This window comes from Mauremys mutica, chromosome 12, assembly GCF_020497125.1.
Source record: "Mauremys mutica isolate MM-2020 ecotype Southern chromosome 12, ASM2049712v1, whole genome shotgun sequence".
NCBI lineage: Eukaryota > Metazoa > Chordata > Testudines > Geoemydidae > Mauremys > Mauremys mutica.
This window is the reverse complement of record NC_059083.1, coordinates 2,719,691-2,742,848: the sequence shown is the minus strand read 5'-3', so window position 1 is coordinate 2,742,848 and position 23,158 is coordinate 2,719,691. Positions and strand designations below refer to the sequence as shown.

The following is a 23,158-nucleotide window of genomic DNA, read 5'->3' as shown; positions in this document are numbered from 1 at the left end:
TCATTTGTTCTTCGTTCCCTCCTGTCTCAGCCCAATTCTCACTGAGGTTTGTGCCGGTTGATCTGGGCCGACCCCTCCAGGGAGGTGTGATGGCCACGGGGAACCTGGGAATGTGGGATCCTCTTTGCAGACATGGCCCGTCCAGTTGTGTGTCCCCAGCTCTCCTTCCCAGCAGCAGGCTCCAGCTGTGTCCCTGGGCTCCCTGCACCCTCGTCCCACTAATCATCTCTGCCGATCCCCTCTGGGCAGGAACCGCCCGGCCCCCCAAGGACCCTAATCCAGCCACGCCCTTACCCACCTCTTTGTTCCAGCCAAGGAGCCGCGGGAGCCGGAACTCACCTTCCAGCCCAGCCTGGGGGAGCTCTCGGCCTCTGACGTCACCCACGACTCCATCCTGCTCTCCTGGAGCGTCCAGGCCGGGGACTTCGACTCCTTCCTCCTGCAGTACAAGGACGTGGAGGGCAAACCCCAGGTGCTGCCCGTGGACGGGGGATCCCGCACGGTCACCGTCACCAACCTGGCCCCCTCCCGCAGATACAACTTCAACCTCTACGGCATCTCCGGCCGCAAGCGCCTCGGACCCGTATCCACCGACGCCGTCACAGGTCAGCGGCTGCTCCGGGGGCGCAGCTCCTTCCCCTCCCACCCCTTTTTCTTTCCAGTGTGACATGGACGTCGAACACGGGGCCAGGACGTCCTGAAGAAGATGCTTCCAAGAGTCCTGCATCCACAAGCAGATTGCCGGGCATTCAGTGGCTAGAGATGAGAGTAGATAGGGGTGGGTGGATGGATGGATGGATGGATGGACAGACAGACAGCTGGATCGGTGTGCATGGGGCAGGTTGAGTGAATGGAATGATGTGTATGGAAAGAGATGGATGAAGAGATAGGTACATGGATGGGTGTCTACAGGAGTGACTGGACGGATGGAGGGGATGGTCATCAGTGAGTACATAGAGGAACGGATGTGTATGGGGATAGATGGATGGATGGTCAGGTGGGCAGATATGTATGGGGATGGATGCACAGAAGGCTCGGTAGATATGTGTGTGGGTGGATGGATGGATGAAGGGGATGGTATGGATGGATGGGTAGAGGAGTGGATCTATATGGTGACGGACAGATGGATGGGTGGGTGGGTGTATGTGTGGATGGATGGATGGAGGGGATGGGATGGAGGGGATGGATTGATGGATGGATCGAATGGGATGGGATGGATCGATGGATGGAGGGGATGGGGCGGATAGACAGAGGAATGGATCAATATGGGGATGGACAGATGGAGGGGATGGGATGGATGGATGGGTGGATGGAGGGGATGGGATGGATGGATAGATAGAGGAATGATGGGATGTTAGATGGGATGGGATCTGAGTTACTACAGAGAATTCTTTCCTGGGTGCTGGCTCGTGAGTCTTGACCACATGCTCAGGGTTTAACTGATCACCATATTTGGGATCGGGAAGGAATTTTCCTCCAGGGCAGATTGGCAGAGGCCCTGGAGGTTTTTCACCTTCCTCTGCGGCATGGGGCACTGGTCACTGGCTGGAGGATTCTCTGCAGCTTGAGGTCTTCAAACCGCAATTTGGGGACTTCGATAACTCAGACACAGGTTAGGGGTTTGTTACAGGAGTGGGTGGGTGAGATTCTGTGGCCTGCATTGTGCAGGAGGTCAGACTAGATGATCATAATGGTCCCTTCTGACCTTAAAGTCTATGAGTCTATGAATGGATCAATATAGGGATGGACAGATGGATGGGTGGGTGTGGATGGATGGATAGAGCGCATGGGATGGTTGGATGGAGGGGATGGGATGGATAGGTAGAGGAATGGATCAATATGGGGATGGACAGATGGACGGGTGGGTGGATGGATGTGTGGATGGATGGATGGGATGGGATGGGATGGATGGATGGATGGATGGATAGAGGAATGGATCCATATGGGGGTGGACAGATGGATGGGTGGGTGGGTGGATGGGATGGGATGGATGGATGGATAGAGGAATGGATCCATATGGGGATGGACAGATGGACGGGTGGGTGGGTGGATGGGATGGGATGGATGGATGGATAGAGGAATGGATCCATATGGGGATGGACAGATGGACGGGTGGGTGGGGATGGATGGATGGATGGAGGGCATGGGATGGATGGATAGAGGAATGGATCCATATGGGGATGGACAGATGGACGGGTGGGTGGATGGATGTGGATGCTTCGAGCCAGCAGCCTGATAAGAAAACACGCAGTTGCGAACCGAGTGAGCAGCGAGCAGAGGACAGACAAACAGAGGGAGTTTGCCTGGGAGCTGTGTGAGAGGAGGTACAGGGGGTGCGGCATAAGGGCACCTGTGTTGTGAGCTGGTGGGGTGAATGTCCGAGTGTCTGTCTGCTGTGACCATTCATTTGGTGCTCGTTGCAGGGACTGTTGGACTGTGTGGTTGGTTGATTGAAAAGTGGAAATTGGGGGAGCTTTGTTGCAGGGGTGCCTGATGGATTGAGTGGAGGGAGGCTTTGAGCCGGGCCAGCTGCTTCCAGCCAGCAGCCTTATAAAAAAGCAGCCAGTTGCGAACCAAGTGAGTGGTGAACAGAGAGAGTTTGCCTGGCAGTTCGCTTGTGGGGAGTTCCCACAGAGTGTTTTTGCCTTTCAGGCATCTGTATGCGGTAAATGCAACATCTGAAGGGGCTCTTAGAAGGAAGACAATATGGATAGTGAGCAATCAGCTGTTGAGACCTGTATGGGACGTGCCATGTTTATCTGTCTCCCAGAGGATAGAAGTGACTTCGTCTGTGTGAAGTGCAAGCTGGTCTCCATATTGGAAGAGAAGGTTAAAGGACTAGAGACCCAAGTATCAACCCTGCGTTGCATCAGAGAAAATGAAGACTATGGATGGAAATCAGCGCTTGGTATTGCAGGCACAGCGAGCTGAGGAATCCGAGAGGGCAGCGCAGAACAGGAAGAAAACTGGCAGCATGTGACCTCCAGAAGAAGGAAGAGGAGAAACCATGTACCCCCAGTGCAGACAGAAATAAGAAACTGTTTTCAGGCTCTCTGCACAGGTACCACAGCAGAGAATGTTTTGGAGGAGTCATCTGAGGGAAGGGATCAGAGAGAGAGACCCCATCGGCCGGAAGGCATGGGATGCATTGTCCTAGGGATGGGGGTTCCATGACCACCACTCCCAAGAGGAGGAGATGGGTGGTGGTGGTCGGGGACTCCCTCCTAAGGGGGACAGAGTCATCCATCTGCCAACTAGACCGGGAGACTCGAGACGTGTGCTGCTTGCCTGGAGCTAGAATTCAGGATGTGACGGAGTGTCTGCCGAGACTGATCGAACCCTCGGACCGCTACCCCCTCCTACTTCTCCACATGGGCACCAACGATATTGCCAAGAATGACCTTGAGCGGGTCACTGCAGACTACGTGGCTCTGGGAAGAAGGATAAAGGAGTTTGAGGCGTTAGTCGTGTTCTCGTCCATCCTCCCTGTTGAAGGAAAAGGCCTGGGTAGGGACCATCGAATTGTGGAAGTAAATGCCTGGTTACGCAGGTGGAGACGGAGAGAAGGCTTTGGATTCTTCGACCATGGGATGTTGTTCCAGGAAGAAGGATTGCTAGGAAGAGACGGGCTCCACCTAACGAAGAGAGGGAAGAGCATCTTCGCTGGCAGGCTGCTAACCTAGTGAGGAGGGCTTTAAACTCGCTTTGTCGGGGGATGGAGTCCTAAGCCCGGAGGCAAGTGGGAAAGTGCGATACCGGGAGGAAACACAAGGAGGAGGGTGCAACAGGGGAGGTCTCCTGATTCATACTGAGAAAGCAGGACAATAGGCTGGTTCGGTGCCTGTACATGAACACAAGAAACAAGCAGGGAGAACTGGAAGTCCTGGCACAGTCAAGGAATTATGATGTGACTGGAATAACAGAGACTTGGTGGGGTAACTCACATGCCTGGAGCACTGTCATGGATGGATATAAACGGTTCAGGAAGGACAGGCAGGGCAGGAAAGGTGGGGGAGGAGTTGCACTGTATGTCAGAGAGCAGTATGACTGCTCAGAGCTCCGGTATGAAACTGCAGAAAAACCTGAGAGTCTCTGGGTTAAGTTTAGAGGCGAGAGCAACAAGGCTGATGTCGTGGTGGGCGTCTGCTATAGCCCACCCGACCAGGAGGAGGAGGTGGACGAGGTTTTCTTCAGACAATTAACTGAAGTTTCCAGATCACAGGCCCTGGTTCTCATGGGGGACTTCAGTCACCCTGACATCGGCTGGGAGAGCAATACAGCGGTGCACAGACAATGCAGGAAGTTTTTGGAGAGTGGGGTGGGGACAACTTCCTGGTGCAAGTGCTGGAGGAACCAACTAGGGGAAAAGCTCTTCTTGACCTGCTGCTCACAGACAGGGAAGAATTGGGAGGGGAAGTAGAAGTGGGTGGCAACCTGGGCAGCAGGGACCATGAGATGGTTGAGTTCAGGATCCTGACACAAGGAAGGAAGGAGAGCAGCAGAATACGGGCCCTGGACTTCAGAAAAGCAGCCTTTGACTCCCTCAGGGAACTAGGGGGCAGGATCCCCGGGGAGGCTAATATGAGGGAGAAAGGAGTCCAGGAGAGCTGGCTGTATTTTAAAGAAGCCTTATTGAGGTTGCAGGAACAAACCATCCCGATGTGCAGAAAGAACAGCAAATATGGCAGGCGACCAGCTTGGCTTAACAGAAAAATCTTCAGTGAGCTTAAACACAAAAAGGAAGCTTACAAGAAGTGGAAACTTGGACAGATGACCAGGGAGGAGTTTAAAAATATGGCTCGAGCATGCAGGGGTGTAATCAGGAAGGCCAAAGCACAACTGGAGTTGTAGCTAGCAAGGGATTTAAAGGGTAACAAGAAGGGTTTCTACAGGTATGTTAGCAACAAGAAGAAGGTCAGGGGAAGTGCGGGCCCCTCACTGAATGGGGGAGGCAGCCTGTATGTAATTGATTCCATTTCACCAGTTCTAGCTCTCATCTCTACCTTTTTCCCTTTATGAATAAACCTTTAGATTTTAGATTCTAAAGGATTGGCAACAGCGTGATTTGTGGGTAAGATCTGATGTGTCTATTGACCTGGGTCTGGGGCTTGATTCTTTGGGATCGAGAGAACCTTTTTCTTTTATTGGGGTGTTGGTTTTCATAACCATTCCTCCCCAGGACGAGTGGCACTGGTGGTGATACTGGGACACTGGAGTGTCTAAGGAAACTGATTATGTGACTTGTGGTTAGCCAGTGGGGTGAAACCAGAGTCCTTTTTGTCTGGCTGGTTTGGTTTGCCTTAGAGATGGAAAAACCCCAGCCTAGGGCTGTAACTGCCCTGTTTGAGCAATTGGTCCTGAATTGGCACCTCAGTTGGGTCCCGCCAGAACCACCTCGTCACACCAGGGTGCTGAGGGAATTGGCTGATGTGATTGCAGAGCCATTGGCCATTATCTTTGACAACTCCTGGCGGACGGGGGAGGTCCCAGACGACTGGAAAAAGGTAAATATAGTGCCCAGCTTTAAAAAAGGAGAATCCTGGGAGCTGCAGACTGGTCAGCCTCACCTCAGCCCCTGGAAAAGCCATGGAGCAGGTCCTCAAGGAATCCATTGTGAAGCACTTGGAGAAGAGGAAGGTGATCAGGAACAGTCAGCATAGATTCACCAAGGGCAAGTCCTGCCTGACGAACCTGATTGCCTTCTATGAGGAGATAACTGGCTCTGTGGATGTGGGGAAAGTGGTGGATGATATATACCTGGACTTTAGAAAAACTTTTGATTCGGTTGTAACGAAGCTGCCTCTGGTGGGACACAAGTGAGAGTATCAATTCAGGACAAATTGCTCAGAGCAGGGCAGTCACAGCCCGAGGCTGACCAGCCAAACAGAGAGAACTTCGGTCTCACCCCACGGGCTAACCAGAAGCCACACAAGCAATTCCCTCAGACACTCCAGTTCCCTTGAATCTCCACCAGGGCCGCTCCTTATGGGGATGAATGGTTATGAAAACCAACACCCCAGTAAAAGAAAAGAGGTTCTCCCCGATCCCAAAGGCCCAAGTCCCAGACCAGGTCAATATACCAGTCAGATCTTACCCACAAATCACGCTGTTGCCAATCCTTTAGAATCTAAAATCTAAAGGTTTGTTCATAAAAAGAAAGAAATAGAGACGAGAGCTAGAACTGGTTAAATGGAATTAACAGTAATGGCCAAGTTCTTGGTTCAGGCTCGTAGCAGTGATGGAGTAAACTGCAGGTTCAAATCAAGTCTCTGGAACATCCCCCGCTGGGATGGGTCATTCAGTCCTTTGTTCAGAGCTTCAGTTTGTAGCAAAGTCCCTCCAGAGGTACGAAGCAGGATTGAAGAAAAAATGGAGAAGATGCATCTGCCTTTTCTAGTCCCTTTGCCATGTGGCTTGTGCTTCCTTTGTCTGCAACACAAGCTGCCCAGCATGTGGCCTGGCAGCCTCAGAGTTCGGTCCATAGGCCTGTCCCTGCCTTGCTGGGTCACCAGGTGAATCTGCTTCTCTCAATGGGTCAGTTGTAGCTGATGATCCTTAACGGGCCATCAAGCAGCCAGGCAGAGCTGATGCCACATTGTCTGGGGGTGTCACCCAGAAGCAGAGCCCAAGTGTGAAATACAGACAGGACAGAGCCAGTACTTGTAACTTGAAATACAGAAATGATACCTGCACCCAGAGAGCATCATCGTAACCAGCCAACCAGAACCTCCTCAGAGACACCTTATTCGACCCTCTTCGTACAAGATTTGGTGCCACAACAGGACCTTGGTTGCAACAATGATCTATATGGTCCCAGTTCATGTCAATAACATCACAATGGTCTCCCACAGTATCTTGCCAGCAAGTTACAGAAATCTGGGCTGGATGAATGGACAGTAAGGTGGATAGAAAGCTGGCTAGATGGTCAGGCTCAACGGGTAGTGATCAACGGCTCCATGTCTAGTTGGCAGCCGGTATCAAGTGGGGTGCCCCAAGGGTCGGTGCTGGGGCCGGTTTTGTTCAATATCTTCATTAACGATCTGGAGGATGGTGTGGACTGCACCCTTAGCAAGTTTGCAGATGAGACTAAACTGGGAGGAGTGGTTGATAAGCTGGAGGGTAGGGATAGGATACAGAGGGACCTAGACAAATTAGAGGACTGGGCCAAAAGAAACCTGATGAGGTTCAACAAGGACAAGTGCAGAGTCCTGCACTTAGAACAGAAGAATCCCAGGCACTGCTACAGACTAGGGACCGAATGGCTAGGAAGCAGTTCTGCAGAAAAGGACCTGGGGGTTACAGTGGACGAGAAGCTGGATATGAGTCAACAGTGTGACCTTGTTGCCAAGAAGGCTTACGGCATTTTGGGCTGTATAAGTAGGGGCATTGCCAGCAGATCGAGGGACGTGATCATTCCCCTCTATTCGGCACTGGTAAGGCCACATCTGGAGTATTGTGTCCAGTTTTGGGCCCCCCAGTACAGAAAGGATGTGGACAAATTAGAAAGAGTCCGGCGAAGGGCAACGAAAATGGAGCACATGACTTATGAGGAGAGGCTGAGGGAACTGGTATTGTTTAGCCTGCAGAAGAGAAGAATGAGGGGGGGATTTGATAGCTGCTTTCAGCTACCTGAAGGGAGGTTCCAAAGAGGATGGAGCTCGGCTGTTCTCAGTGGTGGCAGATGACAGAAAAAGGAGCAATGGTCTCAAGTTGCAGAGGGGGAGGTTTAGGTTGGATATTAGCAAAGACTATTTCACTAGGAGGGTGGTGAAGCACTGGGATGGGTTACCTAGGGAGGTGGTGGAATCTCCTTCCTTAGAGGTTTTTAAGGTCAGGCTTGACAAAGCCCTGGCTGGGATGATTTAGTTGGGGTTGGGGGTTGGACTAAATGACCTTCTGAGGTCTCTTCCAACCCTAATCTATAATTCTATGAATGGATGGACAGGAAGGTTGCCAGATGCATATGGAGATGGACAGAAGGACGGACTGGTGGATGGGTGTGTATGGCGATGGATGGATGGATGGACAGAAGGGCGGGTGTATGTGTTTGGGGGTGGATGGATCGACGGAAGTGTGAGTGGATATGTTTGGGGATGGATGGACACACAGACGATAGGGTGGTTGGATGGGTGTTTTGGGGGATTCATGGGTACATGTATATTTGTGACTCGGTGGCCAGGTTGCATTATCAGCAACAAGGATGGAGGGATGGTATGCTGATGGATGGATGAGGGTGTAGGGGATGGAGGGATGGACGGAGGCGTTTCTGGGACTGGATGGGTGTCAATGGGGCTCTTTCCCCTCTGGCTAGAAATAACCCAGCCCCCCAAGATCCCAGTGAGTCGCCCCCTTCACCCCCATCTCTCTGTTCCAGCTGCAGGGCCGCCGAAGGAGGTATCCACCACCCAGCCCAGCCTGGGGGAGCTCTCGGCGTCCGACGTCACCCACGACTCCACCCTGCTCTCCTGGACTGTTCAGGCCGGGGACTTCGACTCCTTCCTCCTCCAGTACAAGGACGCGGAGGGCAAACCCCAGGTGCTGCCCATGGACGGGGGATCCCGCACGTTCACCGTCACCAACCTGGCCCCCTCCCGCAGATACAAGTTCAACCTCTACGGCGTCTCCGGCCGCAAGCACCTTGGCCCCGTCTCCACCGACGCCGTTACAGGTCAGCAGCTGCTCCCAGGGCGCCAGCTCCTTCCCCTCCCACCCCCTTTGCTTTGCAGTGTCAGGGACGCCGTCCACTGGGCCAGGACCTTCCCAGGAAGATGCTTCCAAGCCTCCAGCCTCCACAAGCAGATTGGCGGCCATTCAATAGACAGAGAGAGGAGTGTGGATGTGAATGGATGGGTGGGCGGCAGGCTGGATAGACAGAGAGCTGGATGGATGTGTATAGGGCAGATTGCGTGAATGGATAAGAACATGGAACGGCTACGCTGGGTGAGACCAGGGGTCCATCTAGCCCAGTGCCCTGTCTGCCGACAGTGCCCCAGAGGGAGTGAACAGAACAGGGAATCATCCAGTGACCCATCCCCTGTCGCCCATTCCCAGCTTCTGGCAAACAGAGGCTACAGACACCATCCCTGCCAATAGCCATTGATGGACCTGTCTGTCCTCCATGAATTGATAGATGTGTATGGGGACGGATGGATGAATTAATAGGTAGATGGATGCTGTCTATGGGGGTGGATAGAGATGGATGGATGGATGGAGGGGATGGTAATGGATGGATAGATAGAGGAATGGATATATATGGGGATGGACAGATGGATAGGTGGGTGGGTGGATGTGTAGGAGGATGGATGGACAGGCGGACTGGTGGGGGGGTGTGATGAATGGACGGATGGACGGAAGGCTGGGTGGATGTCTATAGGGATGAATGAAGGGATGGAAGTGTGAGTGAATGTGTTTGGGGTTGGATGAATGGACGTACAGACGGTAGAGTGGTTGGATGGGTGTTTTGGGGGCTTCATGGGTACATGTATATTTGTAACTCTGTGGCCAGGTTGCATTATCCGCTACAAGGACGGGGTGGGTACGGGGATAGATGCATGGATGGACGAACGGATGGATGGATGGGTGTGTATGAGGATGGAGGAGAGCCTGGGGATAGATAGGTGTCATCCGTTGACATTGGTGGGTTTGGTTCACGCCCTTTTCTTTCTGTCTCGTTTCTTCCCTCTGTCTCCTCCCATCTCACTCAGCCCTCACTGAGGTTTGTGCTGGTCACTCTCGGCTGAACCCTCCAAGGAGGCGGGGTGGCCATGGGAACCTGGGAATGTGGGATCCTCCGTCCGTTTGTCTGTCCCCAGCTCTCCTTCGCAGCAGCAGGATCCGGCTGTGTCCCTGCACCTCCCCTGCTAATCCTCCCTGCAAATCCCCTCTGGCTAGAAATAACCCAGCCCCCCAAGATCCCAGTGAGTCGCCCCCACCCCGGCCTCCTCCTTCACCCCCTTCTCTCTCTTCCAGCCGCAGTGCGGCAGGAGGAAGAACCCACCGCCGAGCCCAGCCTGGGGGAGCTCTCGGCCTCCGACGTCACCCACGACTCCATCCTGCTCTCCTGGACCGTCCAGGCCGGGGACTTCGACTCCTTCGTCCTGCAGTACAAGGACGCGCAGGGCAACCCCCAGGCGCTGCCCGTGGACGGGGGATCCCGCACGGTCACCGTCACCAACCTGGCCCCCTCCCACAGATACAACTTCAAATTCTATGGTGTCTCCGGCCGCAAGCGCCTTGGGCCTATCTCCACTAACGCTGTCACAGGTCAGCGGCTGCTCCCAGGGCCCGACCCCTTCCCCTCCCACTCCCCTTTACTCTACAGTGTCAGGGACACTGTCCACTGGGCCAGGACCGTCCCAGGAAGACACTTCCAAACCTCCAGCCTCCACAAGCAGATTGGCGGCCATTCACTGGGTCGAGGGAAGAATGTGGATGGGGATGGATGGATAGACAGACAGACAGCTGTATGGATGTGCATGGGGCAGGTTGAGTGAATGGATAGATGTGTCTAGGAATGGATGGATGGATGGATGAATTAATAAGATGTCTATGGAGGTGGATAGAGATGGATGGATGGAGGGGATGGTAATGGATCCATAGAAAGAGGAATAGATATATATGGGGACGGTCAGATGATGGTGGGGGGCAGATGTGTAGGTGATGGATGGACAGATGGACTGGTGGGCAGGTGTGTATAGCGATTGATGGATGGATGGATGGGGGGATGTGTATGGGGATGGATGGATGGACATACAGCGGTAAGGTGGGTGGATGTGTATGGGGATGGATGGATGGACATACAGTGGTAAGGTGGATGGATGTGTATGGGGATGGATGGATGTATAGATGGATGTATTGAGGGGGAGGGATAGCTCAGTGGTTTGAGCATTGGCCTGCTAAACCCAGGGTTGTGAGTTCTATCCTTGAGGGGGCCACTTAGGGATCTGGGGCAAAAATTGGTCCTGCTAGTGAAGGCAGGGGGCTGGACTCAATGACCTTTCAAGGTCCCTTCCAGTTCTAGGAGATTGGTATATCTCCAATTATGAAATTATAGACGGTAAGGTGGATTGATGTGTATGGGGATGGATGGACGTACAGACGGTAGGGTGCGTGGATGTGTATGGGGATGGATGGATGGACCTACAGACGGTAAGGTGGATGGATGTGTATGGGGATGGATGGATGGACGTACAGACTGCAAGGTGGATGGATGTGTATGGGGATGGATGGACGTACAGAAAGTAAGGTGGGTGGATGTGTATGGGGATGGATGGATGGACGTACAGACGGTAGAATGGGTGGATGTGTATGAGGATGGATGGACGTACAGACGGTAAGGTGGGTGGATGTGTACGGGGATGGATGGACGTACAGATGGTAGGATGGGTGGATGGGGATGGGGATAGACAGAAGGGCAGACTGGTGGAAGGATGTTTATGAAGATGGATGGATGGAGGTACAGACAGTAGGGTGGGTGGGTGGATGGGGATGGACAGAAGGGCAGACTGGTGGAGGGATGTTTATGGAGATGGATGGATGGACGTACAGACAGTAGGGTGGGTGGATGGGGATGGACAGAAGGGCGGACTGGTGGATGGATGGACGTACAGACAGTAGGGTGGGTGGATGTGTGTGGGAATGGATGGGTGTTTGGGGGATTGATTTATAGATGTGTATGTGTAACTCTGTGGCTGGGTGCATGATAGATGCGTGGACGGATGGAAGTAGGATATCGCGATGGATGGATGGATGGATGGATGGAGGAGTGCCTGGTGGTGGATGGGTGTCAATGGAGATCTTTTCATTAATGTTGGCGGCTTTGGTTTCACCCCCTTCTCTTTCTCTCTCGTTTGTTCTTCCTTCCCCCGTCTCCTGTCTCAGCTCAGCTCTGCCCGTGGTTTGTGCCAGTCACTCTGGGCCGAGCCCTTCATGGGGAGGGATGGCCACTGGGAACCCAGGAATGTGGGATTCCCTTTGCAGACATGCCCCGTCTGTCTGTCTGTCCCCAGCCCTCCTTCCCAGCAGCAGGATCCAGCTGTGTCCTGGGGCCAGTCCCTGGGGCTCCCTGCCCCCTCCCCCGCTAATTCATCTGGATCCAATAATCCGCACCCCCCCAAGGACCCAGAAAGCTGCTCCTGCTGGCCATACCCCTCACCCCCCTCTCTCTGTTCCAGCCGCGGCACCGACGGAGGCAGTACCCACGGCCCAGCCCAGCCTGGGGGAGCTCTCAGCCTCTGACGTCACCCACGACTCCGTCCTGCTCTCCTGGACCGTCCAGGCCGGGGACTTCGACTCCTTCCTCCTCCAGTACAAGGATGCGCAGGGCAAACCCCAGGCGCTGCCCGTGGACGGGGGATCCCGCACGGTCACCGTCACCAACCTGGCCCCCTCCCACAGATACAAGTTCAACCTCTACGGCATCTCCGGCCGCAAGCGCCTCGGCCCCGTCTCCACCGACGCCGTCACAGGTCAGCGGCTGCTCCAGGGGTGCCGGCCCCTTCCCCTCCCGCCCCCTTTGCTTTGCAGTGTGGCAGGGATGCTGGCCACTAGGCTGGGACCTTCCTGGGATAATGCTTCCAGTCTCCAGCTTCCAGGACCTTTCTATGGCCATTCAGCAGATGGAGGGAGAGAGAGAAGGTTGCGTGTTTACATGGCTGGACCGAGGGGTGTTGGTGGGTGGATGGATAGAGGGGGTGGGTGGATGGATGGACGGGTGGATGGGTGCGTGTGTGTTGGAACAGATGGAAGGATAGCTGTGTATGGGGATGGGTGGGTGGATGGATGGTGTCACGGAGTTTGGGGGTGACAAGGCCCTGCACCCCCGGCTTCCTGTGATCCACCATGACTCTCAGCCAGCCAGTAAAGCAGAAGGTTTATTTAGACGACAGGAACACAGTCCAAAACAGGTCTTGCAGGTACAGACAACAGGACCCCCTCCGTCAGGTCCATCTTGGATGGCCAGGGAGGCCAGAGCTCCGTTGGGAGGTCAGAGCCCCATCTGGGCTCCCCTCCATTTTCCCAGCCAGCTCCAAACTGAAACTCCCTCCAGCCATCTCACTCCCCCTCCCCCCGGCTCCTCCCCCAACCTTTGTCCAGTTTCCCGGGCAAAGGTGTCTCCTGGCCACATCCCCCTCCTGGGTTCTCATGTTACGTACTCAGGTATCCTCCTTCAAGGACAGCTGGATCGATGTGTCTTGGGCAGGTTAAGTGAATGGATAGCTGTGTATGGGGATGGATGGGTGGGTGGATGGATGGATAGAGGGTGTCTGTAGATGGGTGGATGGATGGGTGTGTGTTGAGACAGATGGAGGTATAGCTGTGTATGGGGATGGAGGGATGGATGGAGGGATGGATGGAGGGAGGGTTTGGTGATAGATGGATAAGGAGCTGTGTATGGGGATGGAGGGAGGGATGGACGGATGGACGGATGGAGGGTTTGGTGATAGATGGATATGGAGCTGTGTATGGGGATGGATGGATGGATGGATGGATAGATAGAGGGTGTGGGTGGATGGGTGGATGGATGGCTGTGTGTGGAGACGGAAGGAGGGATAGTTGTGTATGGGGATGGATGGATGGATGTAGAGAAGGAGTGTGTGGATGGATGGATGGATGGATGGGTGGATGGATGGATAGAGGGTATGTGTAGATGGATGGGTGGATGGATGGCTGTGTGTTGCGACGGATGGAAGGATAGCTATGTATGGGGATGGATGGATGGAAAGAGGGTGTGTGTAGATGGGTGGATGGATGGCTGTGTGTTGAGATGGATGGAGGTATAGCTGTGTATGGGGATGGATGGATGGATGGGTGGATGGATGGATGGATGGATGTAGAGAAGGAGTATGTGAATGGATGGGTGGATGGATGGATGGATGTAGAGAAGGAGTGTGTGGATGGATGGGTGGATGGATGGATGTAGAGAAGGAGTGAGTGGATGGATGGATGGATGGATGTAGAGAAGGAGTGAGTGGATGGATGGATGGAGGGATGTAGAGAAGAAGTGAGTGGATGGATGGGTGGATGGATGGATGTAGAGAAGAAGTGAGTGGATGGATGGATGTAGAGAAGAAGTGAGTGGATGGATGGGTGGATGGGTGGATGGATGGATGTAGAGAAGGAGTGAGTGGATGGATGGATGCATGGATGGATGGATGTAGAGAAGGAGTGAATGGATGGATGGATGCATGGATGGATGGATGTAGAGAAGGAGTGAGTGGATGGATGGGTGGATGGGTGGATGGATGGATGTAGAGAAGGAGTGGGTGGATGGATGGCTGTATGTGGAGACGGATGGAGGGATAGCTATGTATGGGGATGGATGGAGAATGTGTAACCCTGTTAGTCTCTCATGGAGGTCACAGAACTCATGGATTCTGTGAGTTTCCATGACCTCTGTGACTTCTGCAGTGGCCAGCAGCAGCAGTTTGGGTGTGTGGGTGGGGGCTAGGAGCAGGAGGATACAGGGGGTGCTTACCTTGGGATGGGGGGCTCCCCAGCTCCCTCTGGCGTGGCCCTGCAGCTCCTAGGCGGTGGAGGGTCCAGGGGGCTCCGCACGCTGCACGCTCTCACAGGCCCCACTCCTGCCGCTCCCATTGGCTGTGGTTCCCGGGGAATGGGAGCCGCACAGCTGACACCTGTCGCGGGAGCAGTGCGCAGAGTCCCCTGGACCCTCTGCCACCTAGGAGCTGCAGGGACACCCGGAGACGGGAGCCTGTGAGCCCTGTCAACCCTCCCCCCAAAGCACCAGCAGGGGTCCCGGGCCATGTGCCACTGCCCGCTCCCCCCCAGCACCAGCACCGGCACCGGACTGCCCTCCCCCCAATAGCACCTGCAACCCTTTAGTTAGGGGTATATAGTAAAAGTCATGGACAGGTGACGGACATTTATTTTTGTTTACCCATGACTAAAATGTAGCCTTAACAATGGGTCATTTTGGCATAGATGGATTGGTAGATGCGTGGATGGCTGTGTGTTATGGGGAGGGATTGGTGGGTGGCTGGGTGGATGTGTGTTATGGGGTGTATGGGGACGGATTGGTAGATGGGTGGATGGATGTGTGGTATGGGGTGTATGGGGAGGGATTGGTAGGTGGGTGGATGGATGTGCATGTGGCTCAGAGGCGGGATGGAGGGATGTGTGGGGTGGATGGGATCGATGAGGCGACGTGTCGGGTAAATGGAAAGGAACAGGTGTCTGTGTGGACGCACGGATCGATGGATGGATGCATGTGGCTCAGAGGCGGGATGGAGGGATGTGTGGGGTGGATGGGATCGATGAGGCGACGTGTCGGGTAAATGGAAAGGAACAGGTGTCTGTGTGGACGCACGGATCAATGGATGGATGCATGTGGCTCAGAGGCGGGATGGAGGGATGTGTGGGGTGGATGGGATCGATGGGGCGACGTGTCGGGTAAATGGAAAGGAACAGGTGTCTGTGTGGACGCACGGATCGATGGATGGATGCATGTGGCTCAGAGGCGGGATGGAGGGATGTGTGGGATGGATGGGATCGATGGGGAGACGTGTCGGGTAAATGGAAAGGAACAGGTGTCTGTGTGGACGCACGGATCAATGGATGGATGCATGTGACTCAGAGGCGGGATGGAGGGATGTGTGGGGTGGATGGGATCGATGGGGCGACGTGTCGGGTAAATGGAAAGGAACAGGTGTCTGTGTGGACGCACGGATCAATGGATGGATGCATGTGGCTCAGAGGCGGGATTGGGGGATGTGTGGGGTGGATGGGATCGATGGGGCGACATGTCGGGTAAATGGAAAGGAACAGGTGTCTGTGTGGACGCACGGATCGATGGATGGATGTGTGTCTATGTATGGAGTAGTGCACAGTGACACGCGCCCACGTCAAATGATAACTTCTCTCTCTAACAATGCGGCTGCATTTCAAAGCTCTGTTCATTTACAAACCTTCCTAACCAGTCTCTAAATCCGGCCCTGGGTCAGGTCAGTCTGTGGGGTAATTAACTCTTTCTGGCCCTGTCACCTGTCAATGAGATATTCTATTACACTCATAACGTCACACCCTCCATGGGCGGGATGACCGTGGAGAACACAGGAATGTGGGATCCTCTTTGCAGACCTGCACCATCCGTCTGTCTGTCCCCAGCTCTGCTTCCCAGCTTCAGGATCCGGCTGTGTCCTGGGGCCGGTCCCTGGGGCTCCCTGCCCCCTCCCCTGCTAATCCTCTATTCAGCTGCCCTCTGGCTGGAAATAACCCAGCCCCTGAAGAACCGGGAAAGCCGCCACCAACCCTGGATGTGGCCTTCACTTCCCTCTATGTGTTCCCGCCACAGCGCCATGGAAGGACGAATCCGCCCCCCAGCCCAGCCTGGGGGAGCTCTCAGCCTCCAACATCACCCACGACTCCATCCTGCTCTCCTGGACCGTCCAGGCCGGGGACTTCGACTCCTTCCTCCTCCAGTACAAGGATGCGGAGGGCAACCCCCAGGTGCTGCCCGTGGACGGGGGATCCCGCACGGTCACCATCACCAACCTGGCCCCCTCCCGCAGATACAAGTTCAACCTCTACGGCATCTCCGGCCGCAAGCGCCTCGGCCCCGTCTCCACCGACACCGTCACAGGTCAGCAGCTGCTCCCGGGATGCCGGCCCCTTCCCCTCCTGCCCCCTTTGCTTTGCAGTGTGGTGGGGACACCGACCACAGGGCCGGGACATTCGCAGGAAGATGCTTCCAATCCTCCAGCCTGCACAAACAGATTGCCGACCATTCACTAATTAGAGAGAGGAAGCTGGATTTATGGATGGATGGATGGAGGGGTTGTGTGGAGGGATGGCTGAATGGACAGAGGGGTGTGTATTTGGATGAATGGATGGAAGGGATGGTCGGATAGATAGAGGAATGGATACGGATGTGGATGGATGGACTGCTGGGCGGGTGGGTGGAAGTGTGTGGGGATGGATGGATGGACACGCAGGTGGAAGGATGTGTATGGAGTTGGACGGGTGGTTGGGCAGGTAGGCTTATATTTATGGGGATGGATGATGGATGGATGGATGGAAAGATGGAGGGTTTGGGGATCGAGGGATATTGAGCTGTGTATAGGGATGGAGGGGATGGATGGAGGGTTTGGTGATAGATGGATATGGAGCTGTATATGGGGATGGATGGATGGACAGATGGAGGGTTTGGTGATGGATATGGTGCCGAGTATGGGGATGGAGGGATGGATGGATGGAGGGATGGGTGGATGGACCGATGGAGTGTTTGGTGATAGATGGATATGGAGCTGTTTATGGGGATGGAGGGATGGATGGATGGCTGGACCGATGGAGGGTTTGGTGATAGATGGATATGGAGCTGTGTATAGGAATGGAGGGATGGATGGAGGGTTTGGTGATAGATGGATATGGAGCTGTATATGGGGAGGGATGGATGGACAGATGGAGAGATTGGTGATAGATGGATATGGAGCTGAGTATGGGGATGGAGGGATGGATGGATGGAGGGATGGGTGGATGGACAGATGGAGTGTTTGGTGATAGATGGATATGGAGCTGTGTATGGGGATGGAGGGATGGATGGACAGATGGAGAGTTTGGTGATAGATGGATATGGAGCTGAGTATGGGGATGGAGGGATGGATGGATGGAGGGATGGGTGGATGGACAGATGGAGGGTTTGGTGATAGATGATATGGAGCTGTGTATGGGGATGGAGGGATGGATGGATGGACAGATGGAGGGTTTGGTGATAGATGGATATGGAGCTGTGTATGGGGATGGAGGGATGGATGGACAGATGGAGGGTTTGGTGATAGATGGATATGGAGCTGTATATGGGGATGGATGGATGGACAGATGGAGGGTTTGGTGATAGATGGATATGGAGCTGTGTATAGGGATGGAGGGATGGATGGAGGGTTTGGTGATAGATGGATATGGAGCTGTATATGGGGATGGATGGATGGACAGATGGAGGGTTTGGTGATAGATGGATATTGAGCCGTGTATGGGGATGGAGGGATGGATGGATGGAGGGATGGGTGGATGGACAGATGGAATGTTTGGTGATAGATGGATATGGAGCTGTGTGTGGGGATGGAGGGAGGGATGGACCGATGGAGGGTTTGGTGATAGATGGATATGGAGCTGTGTATGGGGATGGAGGGATGGACGGATGGAGGGATGGAAGGATGGATGGATGGACAGATGGAGGGTTTGGTGATAGATGGATATGGAGCTGTGTATGGGAATGGAGGGATGGATGGACCGATGGAGAGTTTGGTGATAGATGGATATGGAGCTGTGTATGGGGATGGAGGGATGGACGGATGGAGGGATGGAAGGATGGATGGATGGACAGATGGAGGGTTTGGTGATAGATGGATATGGAGCTGTGTATGGCGATGGAGGGATGGATGGAGAGATGGAGAGTTTGGTGATAGATGGATATGGAGCCGTGTATGGGGATGGAGGGATGTATGGATGGAGGGATGGGTGGATGGACAGATGGAATGTTTGGTGATAGATGGATATGGAGCTGTGTGTGGGGATGGAGGGAGGGATGGACCGATGGAGGGTTTGGTGATAGATGGATATGGAGCTGTGTATGGGGATGGAGGGATGGACGGATGGAGGGATGGAAGGATGGATGGATGGACAGATGGAGGGTTTGGTGATAGATGAATATGGAGCTGTGTATGGGAATGGAGGGATGGATGGACCGATGGAGAGTTTGGTGATAGATGGATATGGAGCTGTGTATGGGGATGGAGGGATGGACGGATGGAGGGATGGAAGGATGGATGGATGGACAGATGGAGGGTTTGGTGATAGATGGATATGGAGCTGTGTATGGGGATGGAGGGAGGGATGGACAGATGGAGGGTTTGGTGATAGATGGATATGGAGCTGTGTATGGGGATGGAGGGATGGACAGATGGAGGGATGGAGGGATGGAAGGATGGGTGTACGTGCAGACGGATGGATGAAGAAGTGTTCTGGGATGGATGGAGGGATGGACAGATGGAGGGATGGAGGGATGGAGGGATGGGTGTACGTGCAGAGGGGTGGATGAAGAAGTGTTCTGGGATGGATGGAGGGATGGGGGATGGAGGGATGGAGGGATGGAAGGATGGGTGTACGTGCAGACGGATGGATGAAGAAGTGTTCTGGGATGGATGGAGGGATGGGGGATGGAGGGATGGAGGGATGGGTGTACGTGCAGAGGGGTGGATGAAGAAGTGTTCTGGGATGGATGGAGGGATGTGTGTGTCTGGGGCTGGGTGGGTGTCAATGGGGATCTCTAATGACATTGGAGGCTTTGGTTCACTCCCTTCCCTGTCTCTCTCGTTTCTTCTTCCTTCCCTCTCTCTCTCCTCCCGTCTCAGCTCAGCTCTGCCCGTGGTTTGTGCCGGTCGCTCTCGCCCGACCCCTCCATGGAGGTGGGATGTTCGCGGGCAACCCGGGAACGTGGGATTCTCTTTGCAGACATGTCTCATTCCTCTGTCTGTCCCCAGCCCTTCCCAGCAGCAAGATCCAGCTGTGTCCTAGGGCCAGTCCCTGCGCCCTCCCCCCAAATAAGCCTCTCTGCAGATCCCCTCTGGTGAGGAATAACGGAGGCCCCCAAGGACCCGGCAGGCTGTCCCCACCCCACCAGCACCCTTCACCCCCCGCTCTCTCTTCCCCCCACAGCACCGCAGAAGGAGGTACCCACGGCCCAGCCCAGCCTGGGGGAGCTCTCGGCCTCTGACGTCACCCACGACTCCATCCTGCTCTCCTGGACCGTCCAGGCCGGGGACTTCGACTCCTTCCTCCTCCAGTACAAGGACGCGGAGGGCAAACCCCAGGCGCTGCCCGTGGACGGGGGATCCCGCACGGTCACCGTCACCAACCTGGCCCCCTCCCGCAGATACAAGTTCAACCTCTACGGCATCTCCGGCCGCAAGCGCCTCGGCCCCGTCTCCACCGACGCCGTCACAGGTCAGCGGCTGCTCCAGGGGTGCCGGCCCCTTCCCCTCCCACCCCCTTTGCTTTGCAGTATCAGTGACACCGACCCCTCGGCTGGGACCCTCCGAGGAAGATGCATCCAATCCTTCAGCCTTCACAAGCAGCCGGCTGGTTAGAGAGAGGGTGGCTGGCTGGCTGGGTGGGGGTGTGGATGTGCATGGGGCAGGTCGAGTGAATGGAGAGTTATGTATGGGGATGGATGGCTGAATGCACAGATAGATGGATGAATTTCTATGGGGTGGATGAAGATGTATGAAGAAATAGAGGAATGGACATTTATGGGGATGGACGGATGGACGGACGGACAGGACAGGTGGGAAGGCAGATGTGAATTAGAATGGATGGGGGGCAGGTGTATGTGTATGAGAATGGACAGCAGGAAGGGTGGGCGGAGGTGTATCGGGGCGGATGGAGGGATGGAGGAAGGGTGGGCGGAGGTGTATCGGGGCGGATGGAGGGACGGGGGAAGGGTGGGTGGAGGTGTATCGGGACGGATGGAGGGATGGAGGAAGGGCAGGCGGAGGTGTATCGGGGCGGATGGAGGGATGGTGGAAGGGTGGGAGGAAGGGCGGGCGGAGGTATATCGGGGCGGATGGAGGGATGGAGGAAGGGCGGGTGGAGGTGTATCGGGGCGGATGGAGGGATGGAGGAAGGGCGGGCGGAGGTGTATCTGGGCGGATGGAGGGATGGAGGAAGGGTGGGAGGGTGGGCGGGCGGAGGTGTATCGGGGCGGATGGAGGGACGGGGGAAGGGCGGGCGGAGGTGTATCGGGGCGGATGGAGGGACGGGGGAAGGGTGGGAGGGTGGGCAAGCGGAGGTGTATCGGGCGGATGGAGGGATGGGGGAAGGGTGGGAGGGTGGAGGTGTATCGGGGCGGATGGAGGGACGGGGGAAGGGTGGGTGGAGGTGTATTGGGGCGGATGGAGGGACGGAGGAAGGGCGGGTGGAGGTGTATCGGGGCGGATGGAGGGATGGAGGAAGGGCAGGCGGAGGTGTATCGGGACGGATGGAGGGACAGGGGAAGGGTGGGCGGAGGTGTATCGGGGCGGATGGAGGGACGGTGGAAGGGTGGGCGGAGGTGTATCGGGACGGATGGAGGGACGGGGGAAGGGTGGGTGGAGGTGTATTGGGGCGGATGGAGGGACGGAGGAAGGGCAGGCGGAGGTGTATCGGGGCGGATGGAGGGACGGGGGAAGGGTGGGTGGAGGTGGATAGGGGCGGATGGAGGGACGGAGGAAGGGCAGGCGGAGGTATATCGGGACGGATGGAGGGACGGGGGAAGGGTGGGTGGAGGTGTATTGGGGCGGATGGAGGGAGGGAGGAAGGGCGGGCGGAGGTGTATCGGGGCGGATGGAGGGATGGAGGAAGGGCGGGCGGAGGTGTATCTGGGCGGATGGAGGGACGGGGGAAGGGTGGGCGGAGGTGTATCGGGGCGGATGGAGGGACGGGGGAAGGGTGGGTGGAGGTGTCAAGTGTCGGATGGAGGGACGGAGGAAGGGCAGGCGGAGGTGTATCGGGGCGGATGGAGGGATGGAGGAAGGGCGGGCGGAGGTGTATCAGGACGGATGGAGGGATGGGGGAAGGGCGGGCAGAGGTGTATCGGGGCGGATGGAGGGACGGTGGAAGGGTGGGTGGACGTGTATCGGGGCGGATGGAGGGACGGGGGAAGGGCAGGCGGAGGTGTATCAGGATGGATGCAGGGACAGGGGAAGGGCGGGTGGAGGTGTATCGGGGCGGATGGAGGGACGGGGGAAGAGTGGGCAGAGGTGTATCGGGATGGATGGATGGTGGGTGGATGTGTGTGGGGAAGGATGGGTGTTTTGGGGGATGCACAGGGAGCTGTGCATGTGTAACTCTGATCAGCTGCCATTGTCAGAAACAAGGACTAGATGGTCGTGGTGATGAATGCATGGATGGATGGATAGACGGCTGGCTGGCTGGATAGACGGCTGGCTGGATGGAGGGACGGAGGGATGGCTGGATGGATGGAGGGATGGCTGGCTGGATGGATAGACGGCTGGCTGGATGGGGGGACGGCTGGCTGGATGGAGGGACGGAGGGATGGCTGGTATGGTGATGGATGGATGGATGTGTGTGGGGAGTGAAGACGGAGGATTTTCTGGGGCTGGCTGGATGGAGGGACGGCTGGATGGAGGGACGGAGGGACGGCTGGCTGGATGAAGGGACAGCTGGTATGGTGATGGATGGATGGATGTGTGTGGGGAGTGAAGACAGAGGATTTTCTGGGGCTGGATGGGTGTCCATGGGGATCTTTCCATTGATGTTGGAGGCTTGGGTTCACCCCCTTCTTGTGCTTGTGCTGGTCGCGCTGGGCCGACCCTTCCATGGAGGTGGGATGGCTGCGGGGAATTCGGGAATGTGGGATCCTCTTTATAGACTTTCACCATCCACCTGTCTGCAACTCCACTTCCCAGAAGCAGGATCCGTGTGTGTCCTGGGACTGATCCCTTGGGCTCCGTGCACCCTCCCCCCACTAATCCTCTCTGCAGATCCCCTCTGGCTCAGAATAACCCAGCCCCCCCAGGAACTGGTGAACCACCCCTACCATGGCCACGCTCTTCACCCCCTCTCTCTTCCAGCCGCGGTGACGGACGGGGAGCAGGAACTCACCTTCCAGCCCAGCCTGGGGGAGCTCTCGGCCTCTGACGTCACCCACGACTCCGTCCTGCTCTCCTGGACCGTCCAGGCTGGGGACTTCGACTCCTTCCTCCTCCAGTACAAGGACGCAGAGGGCAAACCCCAGGCACTGCCCATGGACGGGGGATCCCGCATGGTCACCGTCACCAACCTGGCACCTTCCCACAGATACAAGTTCAACCTCTACGGCATCTCTGGCCACAAGCGCCTCGGCCCCGTCTCCACCGACGCCGTCACAGGTCAGCGGCTGCTCCGGGGGTGCCGAGCCCCTCCCCTCCCGCCCCCTTTGCCCTGCAGCACAGTAACAGCGCTGGCCATTGGGAAGCCATTCTTCTCTTCAGTCTCTCTTCGTTGTCTCTCCATTGCACAGGAGCTAGGGGGACCAGAGGCTGCTTCCAGCCCATGTTCCTCTGTCCTGCTTGTCTGAGTCTGCCACAGTCCCCCTTCCTTGGATTGTCCATGGACCTCCTTATGGTGCCTCCCCATGACTGTGTACTCCTCCATCCATCTCCCG

At 55.8% G+C, this 23,158-nt stretch overlaps 2 protein-coding genes across 2 annotated transcripts in view; both read left to right on the top strand.

Annotated features, from left to right (window-relative positions):
• Nucleotides 1-23,158, top strand: part of LOC123345793 (endothelial zinc finger protein induced by tumor necrosis factor alpha-like) — a 1,203,704-nt gene that overhangs the window by 777,759 nt on the left and 402,787 nt on the right. The window lies entirely within an intron of this gene.
• LOC123345797 (tenascin-X-like) overlaps nt 1-23,158 on the top strand; it is a 96,577-nt gene that overhangs the window by 23,098 nt on the left and 50,321 nt on the right. Inside the window, exons 11-17 of the mRNA XM_044982848.1 lie at nt 312-605; nt 8,375-8,668; nt 9,970-10,263; nt 12,174-12,467; nt 16,313-16,600; nt 19,672-19,959; nt 22,587-22,883. Coding sequence (XP_044838783.1) covers nt 312-605; nt 8,375-8,668; nt 9,970-10,263; nt 12,174-12,467; nt 16,313-16,600; nt 19,672-19,959; nt 22,587-22,883 — 2,049 coding nt within the window. The remainder of the gene's footprint in view (nt 1-311; nt 606-8,374; nt 8,669-9,969; nt 10,264-12,173; nt 12,468-16,312; nt 16,601-19,671; nt 19,960-22,586; nt 22,884-23,158) is intronic.